Source organism: Carassius gibelio, chromosome A3 (genome assembly GCF_023724105.1).
Source record: "Carassius gibelio isolate Cgi1373 ecotype wild population from Czech Republic chromosome A3, carGib1.2-hapl.c, whole genome shotgun sequence".
In the NCBI taxonomy this organism is placed as follows: domain Eukaryota; kingdom Metazoa; phylum Chordata; class Actinopteri; order Cypriniformes; family Cyprinidae; genus Carassius; species Carassius gibelio.
The window spans coordinates 24,795,711-24,812,690 of NC_068373.1; the positions used below are offsets into that span (position 1 = coordinate 24,795,711).

Genomic DNA, 16,980 nt, shown 5'->3' on the forward strand with positions numbered 1-16,980 from the left:
AATCCAATTGCAGAGCTCTACAATTCCACTAGAGAGCTCTCTAATTCAATTGTTACTAGTAAAAACTGAATTATAGAGCTCTCTAATTGTAATTGTTACTAGTAAAAACTGAATTAGAGAGCTCTTTAATTCAATTCTTACTAGTAACAATTCCAATTACAGAGCTCTATAATTGTATTATTACTAGTAGAAACTCCTATTCATGAGATGCAAAACAGACTGCAGATATCCCGCCTACAACAGTGCGTTTCAAAATAAAAGCCCTGTAGCGTGGTTCTAAAGTATCCTGAAATATTTTACAGACTTAGGTAACATTAATCATGTTCACATTAAAGCAAAATTAAGATGATGCCTGAGATGAATATTTACAGTGTTTAGAATTGATATGCAATAATAGAATGATTGTGTTTGTTGTTTAGTAAAATAGAAAACATTAGGCCAAATAGTCTTAAACTTTTTTATAAATTGTGACTCGAGGTTAAATCTAGCCTAAAGTTTTTTTCAAGTTTTTTTTTTCTTCTTCTTTTTTTCTCCAGGTTGCAATATTGTTTTATATTTTGCCTTCAAATAAGCTTATGCCTGTTGTGGTTGCATGTGTTTGTTGTTAAGTAAAATGAACAAGAGAACACTGAGGAATTCTGACTGTGCATTTAACTCTTTTGTATATATAAATATATATATTATCGTTAGTCTCATATCATAATTGATAAAAGTTATATTTCAATGTTTTTGGTAAACAAGAAAAATTTTTTTTTTAGAAATCACATTGTTATTTTTTATTGATATTATAACAGTACATTCAACCAGATGTGTGAACAAGTATGCAAAAAGAAAAAGATCCATCATCAATTGCCTAACCAATAAAAGTGACTTAGGCAGAATATGCCATGACTTTCTCTTACATATAAAATGCAAACATAACAAAACTTGTTTTACTCTCCTAAATATAACCAAGATGTGTAACTTGTGAACCCTAACCAAGTTGTTTCTTATTAATGTCTAACCTTAACCACTGTTTTCTTTTTCTACCCTTAATCAAAGTTCCACTTAGGTGCTGTGCAAACACAACCAAAGTTTTTTTATTCTCCTAAATCTAACCAAGATGTGTAATTTGTCCTGACGGCAGTAATGGGATGGGACTGTAGGCAGTCCAGAGAGCCATTCTTTCAGGAAGGTCTGGTCAACATCTGATATGGGCACACATGGGCCAGTCTTGTTGATCTCGGGTTTACACGGATCAGTTTTGGATTTTAACCATGATCCGATGGTTCTGGGGGCGATGCAAAGTGTTGAACAGAAAAGATTCTTACACACAGGTAGTTTACGTCTATCTGCCAGTTGCAGGTGGTATAATAGGGACGTTGTTCTCCAAGATGCAACAACACCTTTCTTCTGTTTTATGGGCACATTTTGGACTAGAGTCTGGATATACAGCTTGCATGTCTCCCAGAAAGGCATGGACCAGAAATTGTTGAAGATATCTGTTCCATGCTATTCAGTCAGTTTCTCTGACTTTAAGCAGTGATGTGATGTGTAGGGTGGGCCCATGGTCTTTGGTGGTCTCTCCTGTCCCATTGGATTCTTCTAATTCTCCCCCTTAAGACGCTTCTCCTTTATCAGCTCTCTCGTCCACATATCTGGCCTTGGGCGCCTATGACGTTGAACAGCAGAAGTTTCAAGTACATCTCCTGCATCTCCTTCACTGACAGCTCCTTGAGCTGTGTCTGTATCACTACCATTATCTGGGCTGTCATCTTTCTCAGGTGTATAGTCCTCATCCAAGACAGTGTCATCTATTTCACTATTTGACGATAAATCAGGATCTGATTCTGCTCTGGAGGCTTTACTGGCCGTTTCCTCTTCTATTTGTTGCCCCATGTCTACGCCATTACCTTCTTTCTCTGATCTGCTCTCATCTAAATCCTCCAACTCCACTACATGGGTATCAACTTTATTTCCTGACATTAAAACAGAAAATGGAGTGCTGTTGAGTATTTTAACTCATTAAATCATGTTAAATTCATAGGTCCACTGCAAAAAAAAAAAAAAAAAAAAAAATCTAAATCTTACCAAATACTTCTTATGTCTAGTCAAAATGTCTAATTTATATAAAAAAACTATTTTACTTTTTTATTTTACTATTTTTACTTTTATTTGCATTTAAAATAAAAAGTAAATGCTTGAAAAATTACTTCACTTTATTTTTTCCAGCATCTTTGCATATCTGAACCCTTTCCAGCAGTGACTGTATGATTTTGAGATACATCCTTCCACATTGAGGACATTTGAGGGACTCAAACACAACTATTTAAAAAGATTCAAACATTCACTGATGCTCCAGAAGGAAACAAGATGCATTAAGAGCTGGGGGGTGAAAACTTTTGGAATTTGAAGATCAATGTAAATTGTACTTAATTTGTGTCCCGGGAAACATACAAGTATCTTCTGTTGCTTAAGAAGGGCAGAACTAAATGGAAAACAATTATATTTCAACAAAATAAGAAAAATTTGGCCATCTTCATTGTGTTCAAAAGTTTTCACCCCCCCGCTCTTAATGCATCTTGTTTCCTTCTGGAGCATCAGTGAATGTTTGAATCTTTTTAAATAGTTGTGTTTGAGTCCCTCAAATGTCCTCAGTCTGAAAAGATGCATCTCAAAATCATAAAGTCACTGCTGGAAAGGGTTCAAATATGCAAAGATGCTGGAAAACTGAAGAATCTGCAGGACCTTAAAGATTTTTCTGAAGAACGCTGCTCAGTTTAACTGTTCAGAACAAACAAGGGACTCATGCACAACCATCACAAAACAGAAAGACAGTCGAGGATCATCAGGTAACAGAACACAGTATATATAACTTTTGAGTGGGGTTATTTTAATAATTTCAGCAATTCTTTTGTCTTGTGGACTAAATGTTAATATCTTTTATGTACAATATCTTACTCAGGACAGTACTAAATAAAAAATAACATGCATTTAGTATGATCTCTCTTATTTTTTGAAAATTACTCATATTTTCACAGATTCTGCAAGGGGTGCCCAAACTTTCGATCCCCACTGTAAATGCATAAAAACTATCTTGTACTATTATGATCATTATTATTATCAATATCATTATTATTATAATTACTATTACTATCATCATTATCATAGATTTTGGAATTTTATCATAGACCTTTCAGTGTCCCACATTATCACTAAAGAAAAATGAAATGTTGGGTTTAATTAAAAATATTATGTCAACAGGTTCCACACAATTTGTTTAACTAATCTCAACAAACAATAACTTAGTTCATTTTACAAAAGATGTTAAAGTAAACTAAATTAACAAACCTTAGTAGAATCAACAAACAATAATTCAGTTCATTGTACATGAAAGTTATAATTGATGATGTCAAAGAAAAATTAATGATTCCACTTCAGAAACACTGCCCCCTTCAATAAGGATTTAATAAAACTATAACACCGAATCCATAAATAAGAGTGCAGTCATCCAATACAATTCAACATCGCTTCTTAATTAAGGTCCATCAAACAGACCACAAACACACGTTTGAAATGCAATATTACATTTCCAACAATTTATTTGTGTGATTTGTTCTAAATTACATTAGAACAAGTTCATTAACTCAACTGTCATCTGTTATTACTCAGGTACCTATCTAATGGTGCTACACTTCTGCAAGAGGGTGACAGAACAACAATTACCCATAATACACTGCAAAATCCTCAGCCAATGAGATTCAAGTCTGTATTGGTTTTATTAATCTGTTACTTTTATGCAACAGTTATGTTGGCTGAACAAATCATTTTTAAGTAAAGCTGACAATACACACTTTTTTGTTGAATGAACTAGACTAAATTAAGTTCACATTGTTAAAGTAAATTGGCAAAAGTGAAAGTAAATTTTTTTGAGTGTAGGAAGCACCAGATTGTTTTTAGACAACTTGCACTAAGAGCACTAATATGTCTATAATTTCTTTTATGAATGTGTTACCTGCATTTTCTCTTTTTATTTTGTTAGGAGACGTCCTGGGGTTTTTAAAATGGTATTGTGTTTGAATTTAATGTTTTGGCTACAAATCGCAGATATTGCAGACTGCTCAGCCCTGCCTCTCCACCGTGTACTTCGTCCATGTCAGCTGGGGGCGCCAAAATTTCCCGCCTGCCTGTTTATATACCCCAGCTGAATATGCATAAGGCACGATTAGCATAATGATATGTCACCGATTACAGAGCTCTGTAATGCAATTGTTACTAGTAAGAATTGCTATTGTAGAGCTCTGTAATTCAATTTGAACTAGTAATATTGCAATTACAGAGCTCTCTAATTCTAATTGTTACTAGTAAGAACTGAATTATGGAGCTCTGTAACTTAATTCTTACTAGTAACAATTCAATTAGAGAGCTCTGTAATTTAATTATAGAGCTCTATAATCAAATTGTTACTAGTAACAATTGAATTAGAGAGCTCTATAATTAAATTATTACTAGTAAGAATTGCAATTAGAGAGCTCTGCAATTGAATTCTTACTAGTAATAATATGATTATAGAGCTCTATAAATGAATTACAGAGCTCTCTAATTGAATTGTTACTAGTAACAATTATGATTAGAGAGCTCTGTAATTCAATTGTTACTAGTAACAATTACGATTAGAGAGCTCTCTAATTCAATTGTTACTAGTAACAATTGAATTAGAGAGCTCTGTAATTCAATTAGAGAGCTCTGCAATTACACATATCTTTAATGTGTATTTTTACTAGTAATAAATCAATTGAAGAGCTCTGTAATTCAATTGTTACTAGTAAGAATTCAATTAGAGAGCTCTATAATTGTAATTGTTACTAGTAAGAATTCAATTAGAGAGCTCTATAATCATAATTGTTACTAGTAACAATTGAATTAGAGAGCTCTATAATTGTAATTGTTACTAGTAACAATTCAATTAGAGAGCTCTATAATCCGAATTGTTACTAGTAACAATTGAATTGCAGAGCTCTATAATTAAAAATGAATGGAAGTCAATGGAGACATATGACTAGTAATAAATGAATTGTAGAGCTCTCTAATTGGAATTGTTACTAGTAACAATTGAATTAGAGAGCTCTATAATCATAATTGTTACTAGTAAAAATTCAATTAGAGAGCTCTATAATTGTAATTGTTACTAGTAAGAATTCAATTAGAGAGCTCTATAATTGTAATTGTTACTAGTAAGAATTCAATTAGAGAGCTCTATAATCATAATTGTTACTAGTAATAATTGAATTATAGAGCTCTATAATTGTAATTGTTACTAGTACAAATTAAATTATAGAGCTCTTTAATTGAATTGTTACTAGTAAAAATATAATTACGACGAGTAACGCTGGGACGTTTTTATGCTGAAAGGGCCTCCCATACAAGTGTGTGACGGAAATGTTACGCCCCTTAACATATTGTAATGCCCTGTCCGGCCGGAGCGACGAGACATAAAACCCATTATAAACATAATGTAAACATGATTTATAGTCAGTCCTCTTTTGAAAGGCCAAACTAATTAGTTTTGCTTTCTCAACAAAACAGCGTCACACACCACATCCTTGAGTGAGCAGAGGCTGGAGGCCTAGAGTAAGCTGTGACCTAGAGTAAGTGGAGGCCAGCTTGAGTGAGCAGAAGCGAGCGGCTTGAGAATGGCGCGGCTGGCGGATTCTACTAAGGAGCGTCCATTGGGCTTGTGGCAATCACATGTGACGACCCCGGGCTGGACTCCGCTTCGTCCACGGTGAAAGCAGATCTGGCAATCCAGAGTGCAAAGTTGATGCATTTCCTCAGCGACCAGTACGGATCAGCCCCAGGCATGACGAAGCGGATATCGTTCTCTTTTGGAAGGCCAAACAAAGTAGTTTCACTTTCATAGTGAAACACACAGTGTCTAAATTACATAGTGGTGGCGGCAACAACAATACTACAACGAGAATAAAAGGTATAAAAGGCCTTCTTTCTTTGACAGGACATCTTTGCAGCGTTATGCAAATCTTCCCACACAGTGACGTAGAGATCTGGGCGCATGTTTTGGGGGGTGTGGATAAGTCTTAACTTTTATAAAGAATTTGGATTGAGACTTTAGTTTACAGATCTACTTTATGCTCCAAGACCTTGTAACACCCCAAAGATAAAGTAAAAATCGAAATTACATCATATGACCCCCTTTAAGTAAATTTTCACCAGCATTAAAATTCTGGCTGTTTCCAAGTAGCAGATTGATTATTTTCATGTTAAAGAGGTTGTATGTAGAATTCAGAAACCATTGTTATTAGTGACACCGGTGGCTGTTAAGTGAACTGCAGAATTTGCAAATGCTTATTTAAAATATTCAGTAGTCTAAACGTGATTCAGTGGCCCACTATACTCACAGCAAAGTTCTTTTCCATTATTTTCTTAAAATTAAATTTATTATTAATGTTTATTTATTTTTTAAGTTGGAACTACCCTTGCAGCAATACACTGTTAACAAACATTCAGACACCATTCACACTGCTGAGAGTGACTTTTAGATATTTAGAACACAAACATGAGATTGGTGAGAAAGCAGCAGTTATGAAAGCATCTAATCATAGCTATGTGGATATGTTTGCACCAGCTCTGCAGTTCATAGTTCATTTGAACAGATGGGATAATTAAGGGTTTATTCTATGTTGTCGAAAGAAATGAAGAACAGCACAAAAAACTAAAATAATTATTTTTAAATGCGGTGTAGGCAGTTCATTATGTTTTCCAAATCGAGTCAGACATTTCCCTCTTGGTGTTCCTTAAATTCCAAGAAGGCCAAACTGGGACAAATGTGAATCACTCCCCCCATCCCACCCCATACTAGGCCCAATATTCTTCCCTAAATGTCACTGGTCCTGTTTTCCCGTTGTCTCAGCTAGAGTCTGGTGCACTCTGCTCTACATCAGTGTGTAAAGGTCAATACTGTTGTGGAGTTGAACGAGTACCTCCACTGGCGTTCCAGTGCTTATCATTTATTCTCTTATTCCCAGTGATACAGGCTTATCCACCGAAGCAAATGGAGCCGGATCTTGTTTTTCAGAGCGAGAGAGGGGAAGAATGTGCTGCCTGTGCAGATGACCCCAAGCAACATTGTCTAAAGAATAATGTTTCCTGTCTGAATGTGTTTTGTAGTTTTTTTGTGATTAACAAAAAATATTAAAAATAGTTTTTGCTAATTTAAATAAAGATGAAATAGAATAAAATTAATTATTAAATAATAATAAATAAAAAAACAGTTAAAAAAAATTGAAAAAAAAGAAAAAAAACTTTAAGTAGATGTACTAAAATTTTAGTTTTTTTGATTAACAAAAATTATTAAAAATAATTTTTGCTAATTGAAATAAAGATGAAATAGAATAAAATTAATTATTAAATAATAATAAAAAAACAGTAAAAAAAATGAAATCTAAAAAATCTAAAAACAATGAAAATAAAAAATGTTTAAGTAGAAAAGAAACTTTAAGTAGAAGTACTAAAATTTAGAGTTTAGCTAAAGTCAAACTACTATATAAAAAAAAAAACCTAACCCTAGCCCTAACCCAGTTCAAAAGATTCATAAACACTATAATAGTATATAAATAACAAGAATGCAACCCTCACTACCTGGAGTTTTTTTTTTCAGTAGTGTCAAGATTGGCACAACACGAAGTCTGCAAAGCTGTCAGCAGCTGGTCACAGATGTGAAAGGCATTGTGGGTTTGTATGCGTGCCTTTAAAGTGCACAAACAGGAGGGAAAGAACAGCTCAGCTGGAAACTTATGCTGTGCTGAGGCAGGAGGAGAAAGAGTGCGTGTACATGAGAAAAACGGGAAGAAAGATGGAGGCTAAAAATAGGGACACAGGTGGCCCTCCCTCCCTTCTGTGCTTTCTTCCTACAAGGCATCAGCGGGATTGTTAAAATTCACTCTCTCGCAGACAGTGTCCACTCCTAGCAGAGGATGAGGTGATGACTTATTGATGCCCCAACAATGTTGTGCCACAGCTTCATAAAGCCCAGCTCTCGCCCCAAAGGCCTCCTGTCTGATGAGTTTTGGAATGAATGTCCATGCCTGAAGGTCTGTGGGGAGTCATATGTCTTTTGGACAACACCTATTACTGAATTTCAAGGTTTTTTCAAGGTTTCTTTTTAAACATTTATCTGCAGAGAGGCAGAGTGTACCAAAGACATGCAAAAGAGCTGTTTGAAGAGTGGCAACAGTGGGGTACTTAAAAAGGCAGGACTAAAAAAAAAGTCCCAGTGGTGTATTTTATCGTAAAGTAAAGTTTATTCATTCTTGTTTACTCAATATATTCTGCCTGCTTCACCTGCTAACCTCTTGTTTGATAATGTTCTGGAAAATGGATCACAGTCTACTTTTTTCTTCCTGTTTTTGATTTGCAGTTTTGTACTCTGTTAAGTTAAAATCACTTGCTGCTTCAATCCCAGTTTCAGTAAATCAGCCTGACTTGCTCATTTCCTCTTTTCCTGCTTCGCTTCTTACCCTAAAAATTCAACATTGTTTTTTTTTTCTAAGATAAAATGTGGCCATGTAATAGTAATATTGTTGTGGTGTTTATATATAGGAAATTATGCAAAAATCACCTAGTTGTTGCTTTCCCCTTTTGCAATTGGGAGATATAAACTAGTAGATTATATATATATATATATATATATATATATATATATATATATATATATATATATATATATATATATATATATATATATATATATAATCTATATATTATTAATGCGAATAATATGCGGAGAAATGCTTTCGTGCACCTAACACGTTGCTGACTGTGTCTCTGTTACTGGTGTTGTGTATACACACATGCTCCCCTGCTCCTGGGTCACAATCAAGGGCGTAACTTTTTGTCTACCATTGGGGGGGTTAAACTCACGGCATATTTATTAATTTATTTATTTATTGATTAATTTTCTTGTGTAAAAGATAACATGCTAATTTGCATAATTTAATTATGCAATCCGCTCCAAAACGGGTGACTGTATTGGAGCAAACAGCAACTTAAGTTACAATTCGGTGACATTGGTTCTACACAGTCCCTGGCACCCTCTGGTTTTACCTCATAGGACACTGGCAAACGAACATCTAGCCAGCCAACTCCAGTCAACAAAACAAATCATCAGCTAACTCAGTGTTTCTCAAACTTTTTCTGCCATCCCTCACTTCGGAGGTATATATATATATTATAATCAATCTCAAATTGAACTAGAGGTGGTGAATTCCTAATAATAATTCAACGTTAGGCTATGTATTTTTTTTAGGTATTTTAATAAGATAGATACCTAAAATAAGTTGTGAATACAGCCCAACTAAAGGTGTGTGAACAACAAAACACATCCACTTGCACATATTTGACAATCGGAATATCAGATATATCCTGCTATAGCTAACAAATTTGTGAAATTAAAATAAAAAAGGAAATAAAAGCAGATCATCAGTCAGTAAGGGCTGACAATCAATTAATTATTTGTCTCCATGGGAACCATAAAGCGATAGGCTACTACGATCAATAACGATCGCCTTGAAAAACGTTTAAACTTACGTGTGAAAAGGTTAAGTAAGGCTTACATTTAAATGTGTCTTTGTTTATATATATATAATCTACTAGTTTATATCTCCCAATTGCAAAAGGGGAAAGCAACAACTAGGTGATTTTTGCATAATTTCCTATTAATAATATAATGCAAGGGTGCATTAAATTGATCAAAAGTCTCAGTAAATACATTTATAATGTAACACAAAAATATTCTATTTCAGGTAAATGCTGTTCTTTTGAACCTTCTATTCATCAAATGATCCTGTATCAATGAATAATGCCTACCACAAAAAAAAAAAAAAAATACAAAAAATACAAAAAAAAGCAGCACAACAGATTTCAATATTGACGATAATACGAAATGTTTCTTGAGCATGGAATCACCATATTAGAACGATTTCTGAAAGATCATGTTACACTGAAGTTTTGACATCACAAAAAGAACTTGCATTTTAAAAGGGTCCTTTTATGCTTTTATACAATGTCTTGAATTTGTTTTGGGGGTGTACTAGAACATGCTCTCATGGTTCAAATTTATTTTCACATATTTAACATTATTACAATACCTTTCTCCCCAGCCTGGCACAAGCAGCTCGATTAGAGCCGGTGTTCTGTCGATTTGTCCTACGCTGTCAGATTTTCCTACCTCCCACTAAAACAGTTGGTAGTACAATTCGACAACGAAACATGCTACTGTAAAGTTATGGTTTATTAACGTCTACACCTACCACAACCCTAATTCTACCCTTACAGTACTGCAAATACAGTAATTATGTGTTATATTCGTGGTTGTAGCTAGAAGGGATACAGCTACAGGAAACCAGTAATAAATATTATTTTCTAACAATTAGATTGCATTTTTATTAAAGTCTACACCTACCCCAACGCTAAACCTACCCTTACAGTAATGCAGATACATAATATATTGTTGTTTAGCATGAGAAAAAAGACGCAATATTGATGTGAGCATGCGCAGTAAACCCGGGTAGGAAAATCTGACGGGTAGGATAACATGTCAGGACACCTGTTCTGATGAAGGCCCGCCTTCCGAAAATAAAGTGTGATATGATTGGTTAGCTGTCCCAGTGCTTTATGATTGGCGAACAGCTGGTGTTTCAGTACTGCCCAGTCCTTCAGTACATTTCTTTGAGTAACATGGGTTAAAATCCCGCTCAGATTGATATGATTTTGAAGCAATATTAACACTGAAGCTCACAGGCAGCTATGGTAAGGGGCCGAGTGCTGCCAAGCACAACACACACTGACTGGCACTGTTCATGCCATACTGGGGAGAGAGGTGTTGTTATAATTTAAAATATGTGAAAAATGTGTTTTACGAACAACTTACAGTAGTATGAGAGCCTGTTCTAGTACACCCCAAAACAAATCCAAGACTTTGTATAAGAGCATAATTGGACCCCTTTAATGCAAAAAAAAAAACACCTTTATAGATGGCAGCCAACAGACAGTTATACGTATTGCTAATATTACTTTTGTCTAAGTAACTAACACCAGATGACTGAACATGTCGACATCCAAGTTTCTAGTTTAATGCTGCAAGACCAACCCTGGTTATTGTACATATCGATCGTTTAGGTGGCGTTTCTAGGTTTTTAATGTGGGAGGAAGATGTCTTAAGATAATGCTGGTTTAATATATACTGTTTCCTGTTCATTTCCCCTTTCTTTTTGTGAAGTAGTTTTTTTGGGAAACCCAAATGAAAACAGCAGACTAGAAAGTGTGTTTTGGGTTCAGTAGCGAGACTCACAAAAGAAGATAAACTAGTAAGAGAATTAAGTTCGGAGGGAACCCTGTCTAATGAAATCCAATGTGAGAGGAGTGAGTCACACAGCTTTATGATGCAGTGAACAGGATGTGTCATGTCCCAGGCCACTGCTTCCCACTCCTTCCTTCCATCTATTCACTCACCCTCAACTATCCACTCATTATTATTCTCTATACACGCCACAACTCCAACTTTATCAGTTGTTGTCTGCTCGTCTTTAAAGGTGAAAGTAATTTGTGTTCCACTAGTGTTAATAAAGTATGTTCAGTGAGTATGTATGCTCATCACCCTCATGTCATTTCTATCCCATTAGAGTTTGGTTTTTTTTTTTTATCCCACCACTAAAAAGTTTTGATGCTTCAAAAGTAAATAAATACATCTTAAAAGTCATGTGACGTGTTATTTACTCAGATTCAAGTGAAGACGTCACATGCATTTCCATAGAGCTTTATACAATAATAGGTAGTGTAGTGTTGTGAAGAGCAGAAGATAATAGAATCATTATTCGGATCAATTTGGTTCAGTGTTGATTCAGTTTAGTTCAGTCACAATGTCAGTGTTGCTAAGTTCATCAGTTATGAAATGTTATAGATATCTCAAATCAAAGATATCACTGAATATTAAGAGATTTTTAAACCAAGTCTATAAACACACCTAATGAACATTTAATTTAGGCTTTTATCAACATATAAACATCGATAAGTTAAAATACAAAAAGTTTGTCATATATGGTAAATGGAAGCATCCATATACTATCATTATCAATGTTTAAATATGAATAAAATCCTAAACTTGAGCTTTTTGTAGCGTCAATGTTTTGGTATAATGGACTTTTTAATGAAGGGAGAAAAGTCTCACAGGCTTCATTAAAAATGTTTTCATTTTTGTTTCAAAGATGAATACAATTCTTAAGGGTTTGGAATGACATGAGACATAAATGATGATAGAATATTCATTTTTGGGTGAACTATCTCTTTAACATACCGCTTTTTGGTTATTATACCATATTGTATGCATGACCGGTCAGGTTTTCCCAAACACCCCATTTAACATTCAAACCTCAAGGAATGAATGCAATAACACCATAAATATGACATTAGTTGCATTACTATTGGCTTTGTACTTGGCGATTGGCGATTGTAATTAGGCTTCAAAATTCATAAAGTTGTGTTCTTTTGTGAAGATTGTCTTGATGAACTAAATGTTTCAGAATTATAATTATTTGTTGATCAGAGCTTATTTCCTGCAATGCAAATTCACTGTATGTCCATTAATATACCAATTAATGTTTATTGTTTCAATTATTGGGTGCTGTGTCTATGCACACATATACTATGCATACTGCATTTTGCACAAGTAGTATGAGCATGCACTTCTGAACACTTGTGTCTACATGCGACATCTTTCTCGTATTTCAAAACGACAGAGAAATGTTGTATCACAGACCCCAGGTGAACCAAACTGTGTGTGTTTAGGACACTGTGAGAATGCTGATGAAAGAGGGAGAGCAAAATAGAAAGAGCAGCTGTTAATGCATCAGCAGAAATGTGTCATCATTATGAGAGGTGGGGGCTGAGGAGAGATTTGACAAAAAGCGAAGTGCAATACAACATGACGGGTCAGCCAGTCAGCCTGTTACCATGGAGACGCAAGAGTGGGTGGGAGAAATGCTTTCGTGCACCTAACACGTTGCTGACTGTGTCTCTGTATGTGGTGTTGTGTATACACACATGCTCCCCTGCTCCTGGGTCACAATGCCTCCGTTTCAAAACCCACTGAGTTGCCTACATACAGTAGACAGCTTTATTATGGCATTATGGTTGTTCTCCCAATCTGAAGACTGTTAAATAACTTCTAAAAATTCTAAAACAGCAATGCATGTGTAACTAAAAGACATAAAAGACAGCTGCCTATGCAGGTAGTATACAGCAGGACATCTTACTAGGTTTCGGAAAAGTGTCCATCCGAGTTCGGTTTTCTTGTATTTGTGTTTATACCATTCGCCCCATGTCTATTTTTGTTTCGAGGCACTGGCCTTATAGCCCACATGACCCCGACAGACGTCATGTGAGGAACACAGTGACATGTGTCAGCTTATCAGTAAAACGAGCCACTTCCTCCATTTCAGGACACATGGCCACTGTGGTGAAGAGTTTTGCAGATGTCCTGAGAGAGAGCACATGTGTGACAGAGGGATTACAATGAAAGTCAGATTAAATCGCAGTAGTCCAAAATGTGACACCTGCCCTGCCGTGTACTTGTAATGACAGAGTGTTACAAGGTCTGAATGCTTTTGGCCTGCGTCTCATCGCTTCTCCTTCATTTGCACACTAAACAATCAAACTGGGCAGCTGGGAGGCATGTTTAAACAGCACTATTTTACATCGAGGGACATTTCAAATTTCAGGCACTACTTTTTTGGGAGATAATCATTATCTGGTGCCATTTTACTATGGAATTACATTTGTTTCGATAATAATGAACGAAACTTTTTAAAACTGAACGTAACTTTTTCAGAAACTATCAAAAATATGCCATTACAAAATAAGAAAAACACTATGAAAATGAAAAAAAATTAACTCAGTCGCACAAAATCTTCAAATATGCTTCAATCTTTGTTAATGTTTTACAAAGATTCGTTTTCGCTAATCGTGATTTTGCTTACGTTTCGCAGTTTTCCGTTTGGTGTTTTGACACAAACCTCTCGTGGGGGCGGGGGTGAACAGTGGAACAGTGATCTACTCTGATTGGATAGTGAGCTTTTGATGCTCTTGTCAAACGATTTTAACTCAAACTTTGAGTATAAATAAAGATCGCAAGATTTGTCTGAAGCTTAGTGTTAGTTACACTGAAGTCATGTGACCGTGGTGTAGCTCGTTTATAACCTTAATTTTATTTAACTTAAATTTTTACTTTGGATGATTGTATTTAGTAAAATTAATAAAAGTTGTTTCTATTTATGAAGACTATTTGAATGAACACTGAAGATTCATAGATGTTTGTTGGTCACACAGCTTTTTTTTTCTACATGAATCTAAAAGCTAATGAAAATCCTGTTGTCAAGCTAATTTCTGGAAGGGCCCACAAAATATGCCATCACTGCAGCTCTCTATTGTATGACTTTAGAAGACTTGTGATACAGGACACAAGTTGTATCATTGACTAACTTTTATGCTACCTTTGTGGTGCTTTTTGTCAGTTTTGGAGTTTAACAGTGTAATGCATCCATTTCAGCATGATAATGAGCAGCATGGGCATTCTGCAAAATACCTTCTTTTTTTGACAAGGTTTTTGATGCCACACGAGGAACAATATACTTTATCAATATACTTTAACTATATTTTCAACAATATTAATTAATATACAACTCCTTTGCAAACCCTCACATTTCCTTAATTTACTTTGTATGTTATGAAACATTTACCTGCGTTATTCACTGCCATTGTTGTCAGCTTTTTTTATGTGCCGTTTTAATGTTTTTATTTATGACATTGACAAATTTTCAGATTTCCTGTGTTCTAACTTAAATGTAATGGTTCAACTCAAGTAAATCCTGATGTCATTCAGATGTTAAAGAAAAAGTCAAAAATTTTAGGCATAAATGGGAAAATGTATCCTATAATTAACAAATGTAAAATTTGTAAAGCGTTTGAATTTTTTGAAAATTTGGATCTGTTTGTGCGCTAAAGGCACATAATTGACACACTTCACCTTTAAACAGTCATTTACTCTTTTAGCAGAGTTTGACACTAAATGTCTGTTTGTGCTCCCCAGGTGGCTCCCCGTTGAGTGAGCTGTCATGGCCGTCCTCTCTGGCAGTGGTGGCTGTCTCCTTCTCTGGCCTCTTCACATTTGTCTTCCTCATGCTAGCCTGCCTGTGCTGCAAGAAAGGGGACATCAGCTTCAAGGTGAGATCTCAGTCCTCATTAGTCATTTCATCCATCAAAATGGCCCTCCAAATTAAAGGAAGATGAGAAATTAATGCCTTCTCCAGTACCTCATACTAATATTTTATAGGCACGTCACTCAATTCACTCAGTCTTTTTTACAACAACCTATTATAATTTTTTGTTTGATGTCACCTTGTTTTTTATTTATAAGTAATATTTATAAGTACATCATGCCATTCAGCCTGTTAGATTTGATTCGTCTTTGTAGTCTTGTATGCATGTACCAACACAGCCTTACAAAGAAAACGTCAATCTTCAGCACTTTGTTTCTGTGCAAAATGTCTTTGTGTTCCTTTTGACCTCATTTCAAGGACTAAAGGACTTTTTTGCTCATTTTCTGTTGTATCTGCTTCCAAATTGTTCATTCTTCAAACACGTGATAACCTGAAGACAAATGAGATTTATGAAACAATCTATGACACTAAAGCATCATCAATTAGTCAGATTATTGACTGTTTTTATAGACAGTTTAGCAGGATCCTGTCTTCTCGAGCAGTATTGCATGAATGCTTTGTGGAGATGGCAGTCTCAGTGAAGATTAATCCAAGATCGCAGACAAAGCAAGAGAAATTATTATAAATCTATTTGTAAGTCATGCATTACTCAGAAGTACATGCTTATACTGATACCGTCGATGCACTGATATCAAAATTCTATATCTATAAGCCTTAAATTACTTTGATGCTTTGGTAGATATTAAAATTAGAAAGTATTTTGTAAAAACAACAACAATTGCTAATTTAAAATGCTACAAATGAATTTAGGCATCATGACATCATAATGTATGAAAATGTATTAATATTGGGATTTCGTGATATTGGGATATTTTAATAAATGAATACTTTTATTAGGCAAGGACAAATTTAAAAAGTTACAAACATTTGTGAAGTAACAATTATTTTATTTAAAATAAATGCTTTTGAAGTTTCATCAAAAAATCCTGAAAAAGTATTTTTTTTTTCTATTATTTTAAACAGCACAGTTGTTTTTAACATTTAACTTTTTTTTTTTTTTGCAGCAAATCATCATATTAGATTTCTAATGGATCATGTGACACTGACAACTGGAATAATGATGGTGAAAATTCAGATTTACTATCATAGGAATACATTTTAAATAAATTCAAACAGAAACTATGATAAAAACAATTCTTGATATATCTCAATATTACAGTTTTACTAAAATAAATGCACCCAAACTTTTGAACTGTACTTTATATCCAGTATACAGATACAAATAACAATAAAAAATGCATTGCATCACAGTATATTTATGTTCTTCCGAGTAGTTCAGTTTTAGCTTTGCAGCAAGCTAGTGCTACATAGAGTTCTGAATCTATTGCAGATGCCACCATAATGCATGGCATTCATTACAGTCAGGATGCTGCATTATAGGACAGCTGCCCATGTAGGCAGTGGTGCACCTCACTAGGTTTAGGAACAGAGCCAAGCATTTCTTTGTGAAGTATGGCACGGCTCTAATGCATGGGGTGATTCTGCTCAGGTGGCTGAAGACTCTGCCTAATAGAAATAGGTTTTGCTCAGCAGGAACAAAAATTAGAGGGAACAGAGAATATGAACAGACGGGGACAGAGGGATAAGTTGTTATCAGATTTGGTTTGGCACACACAGTTGAGGATTAATGTATCAGAATAAGCAGGCTGTTTAT

General features: G+C 34.9%; 1 protein-coding gene across 4 annotated transcripts in view; it reads left to right on the forward strand.

Moving 5' to 3' along the window:
• LOC127953218 (serine/threonine-protein kinase LMTK1) overlaps window positions 1–16,980 on the forward strand; it is a 54,979-nt gene that overhangs the window by 8,328 nt on the left and 29,671 nt on the right. For 3 of the 4 annotated variants that reach the window (XM_052552220.1, XM_052552202.1, XM_052552212.1), the window contains exon 2: window positions 15,137–15,270. In XM_052552220.1, coding sequence (XP_052408180.1) covers window positions 15,137–15,270 — 134 coding nt within the window. Of the gene's footprint in view, window positions 1–5,565; window positions 5,966–15,136; window positions 15,271–16,980 lie in introns of all 4 variants that reach the window. The other variant, XM_052552229.1, reaches the window with a different exon arrangement.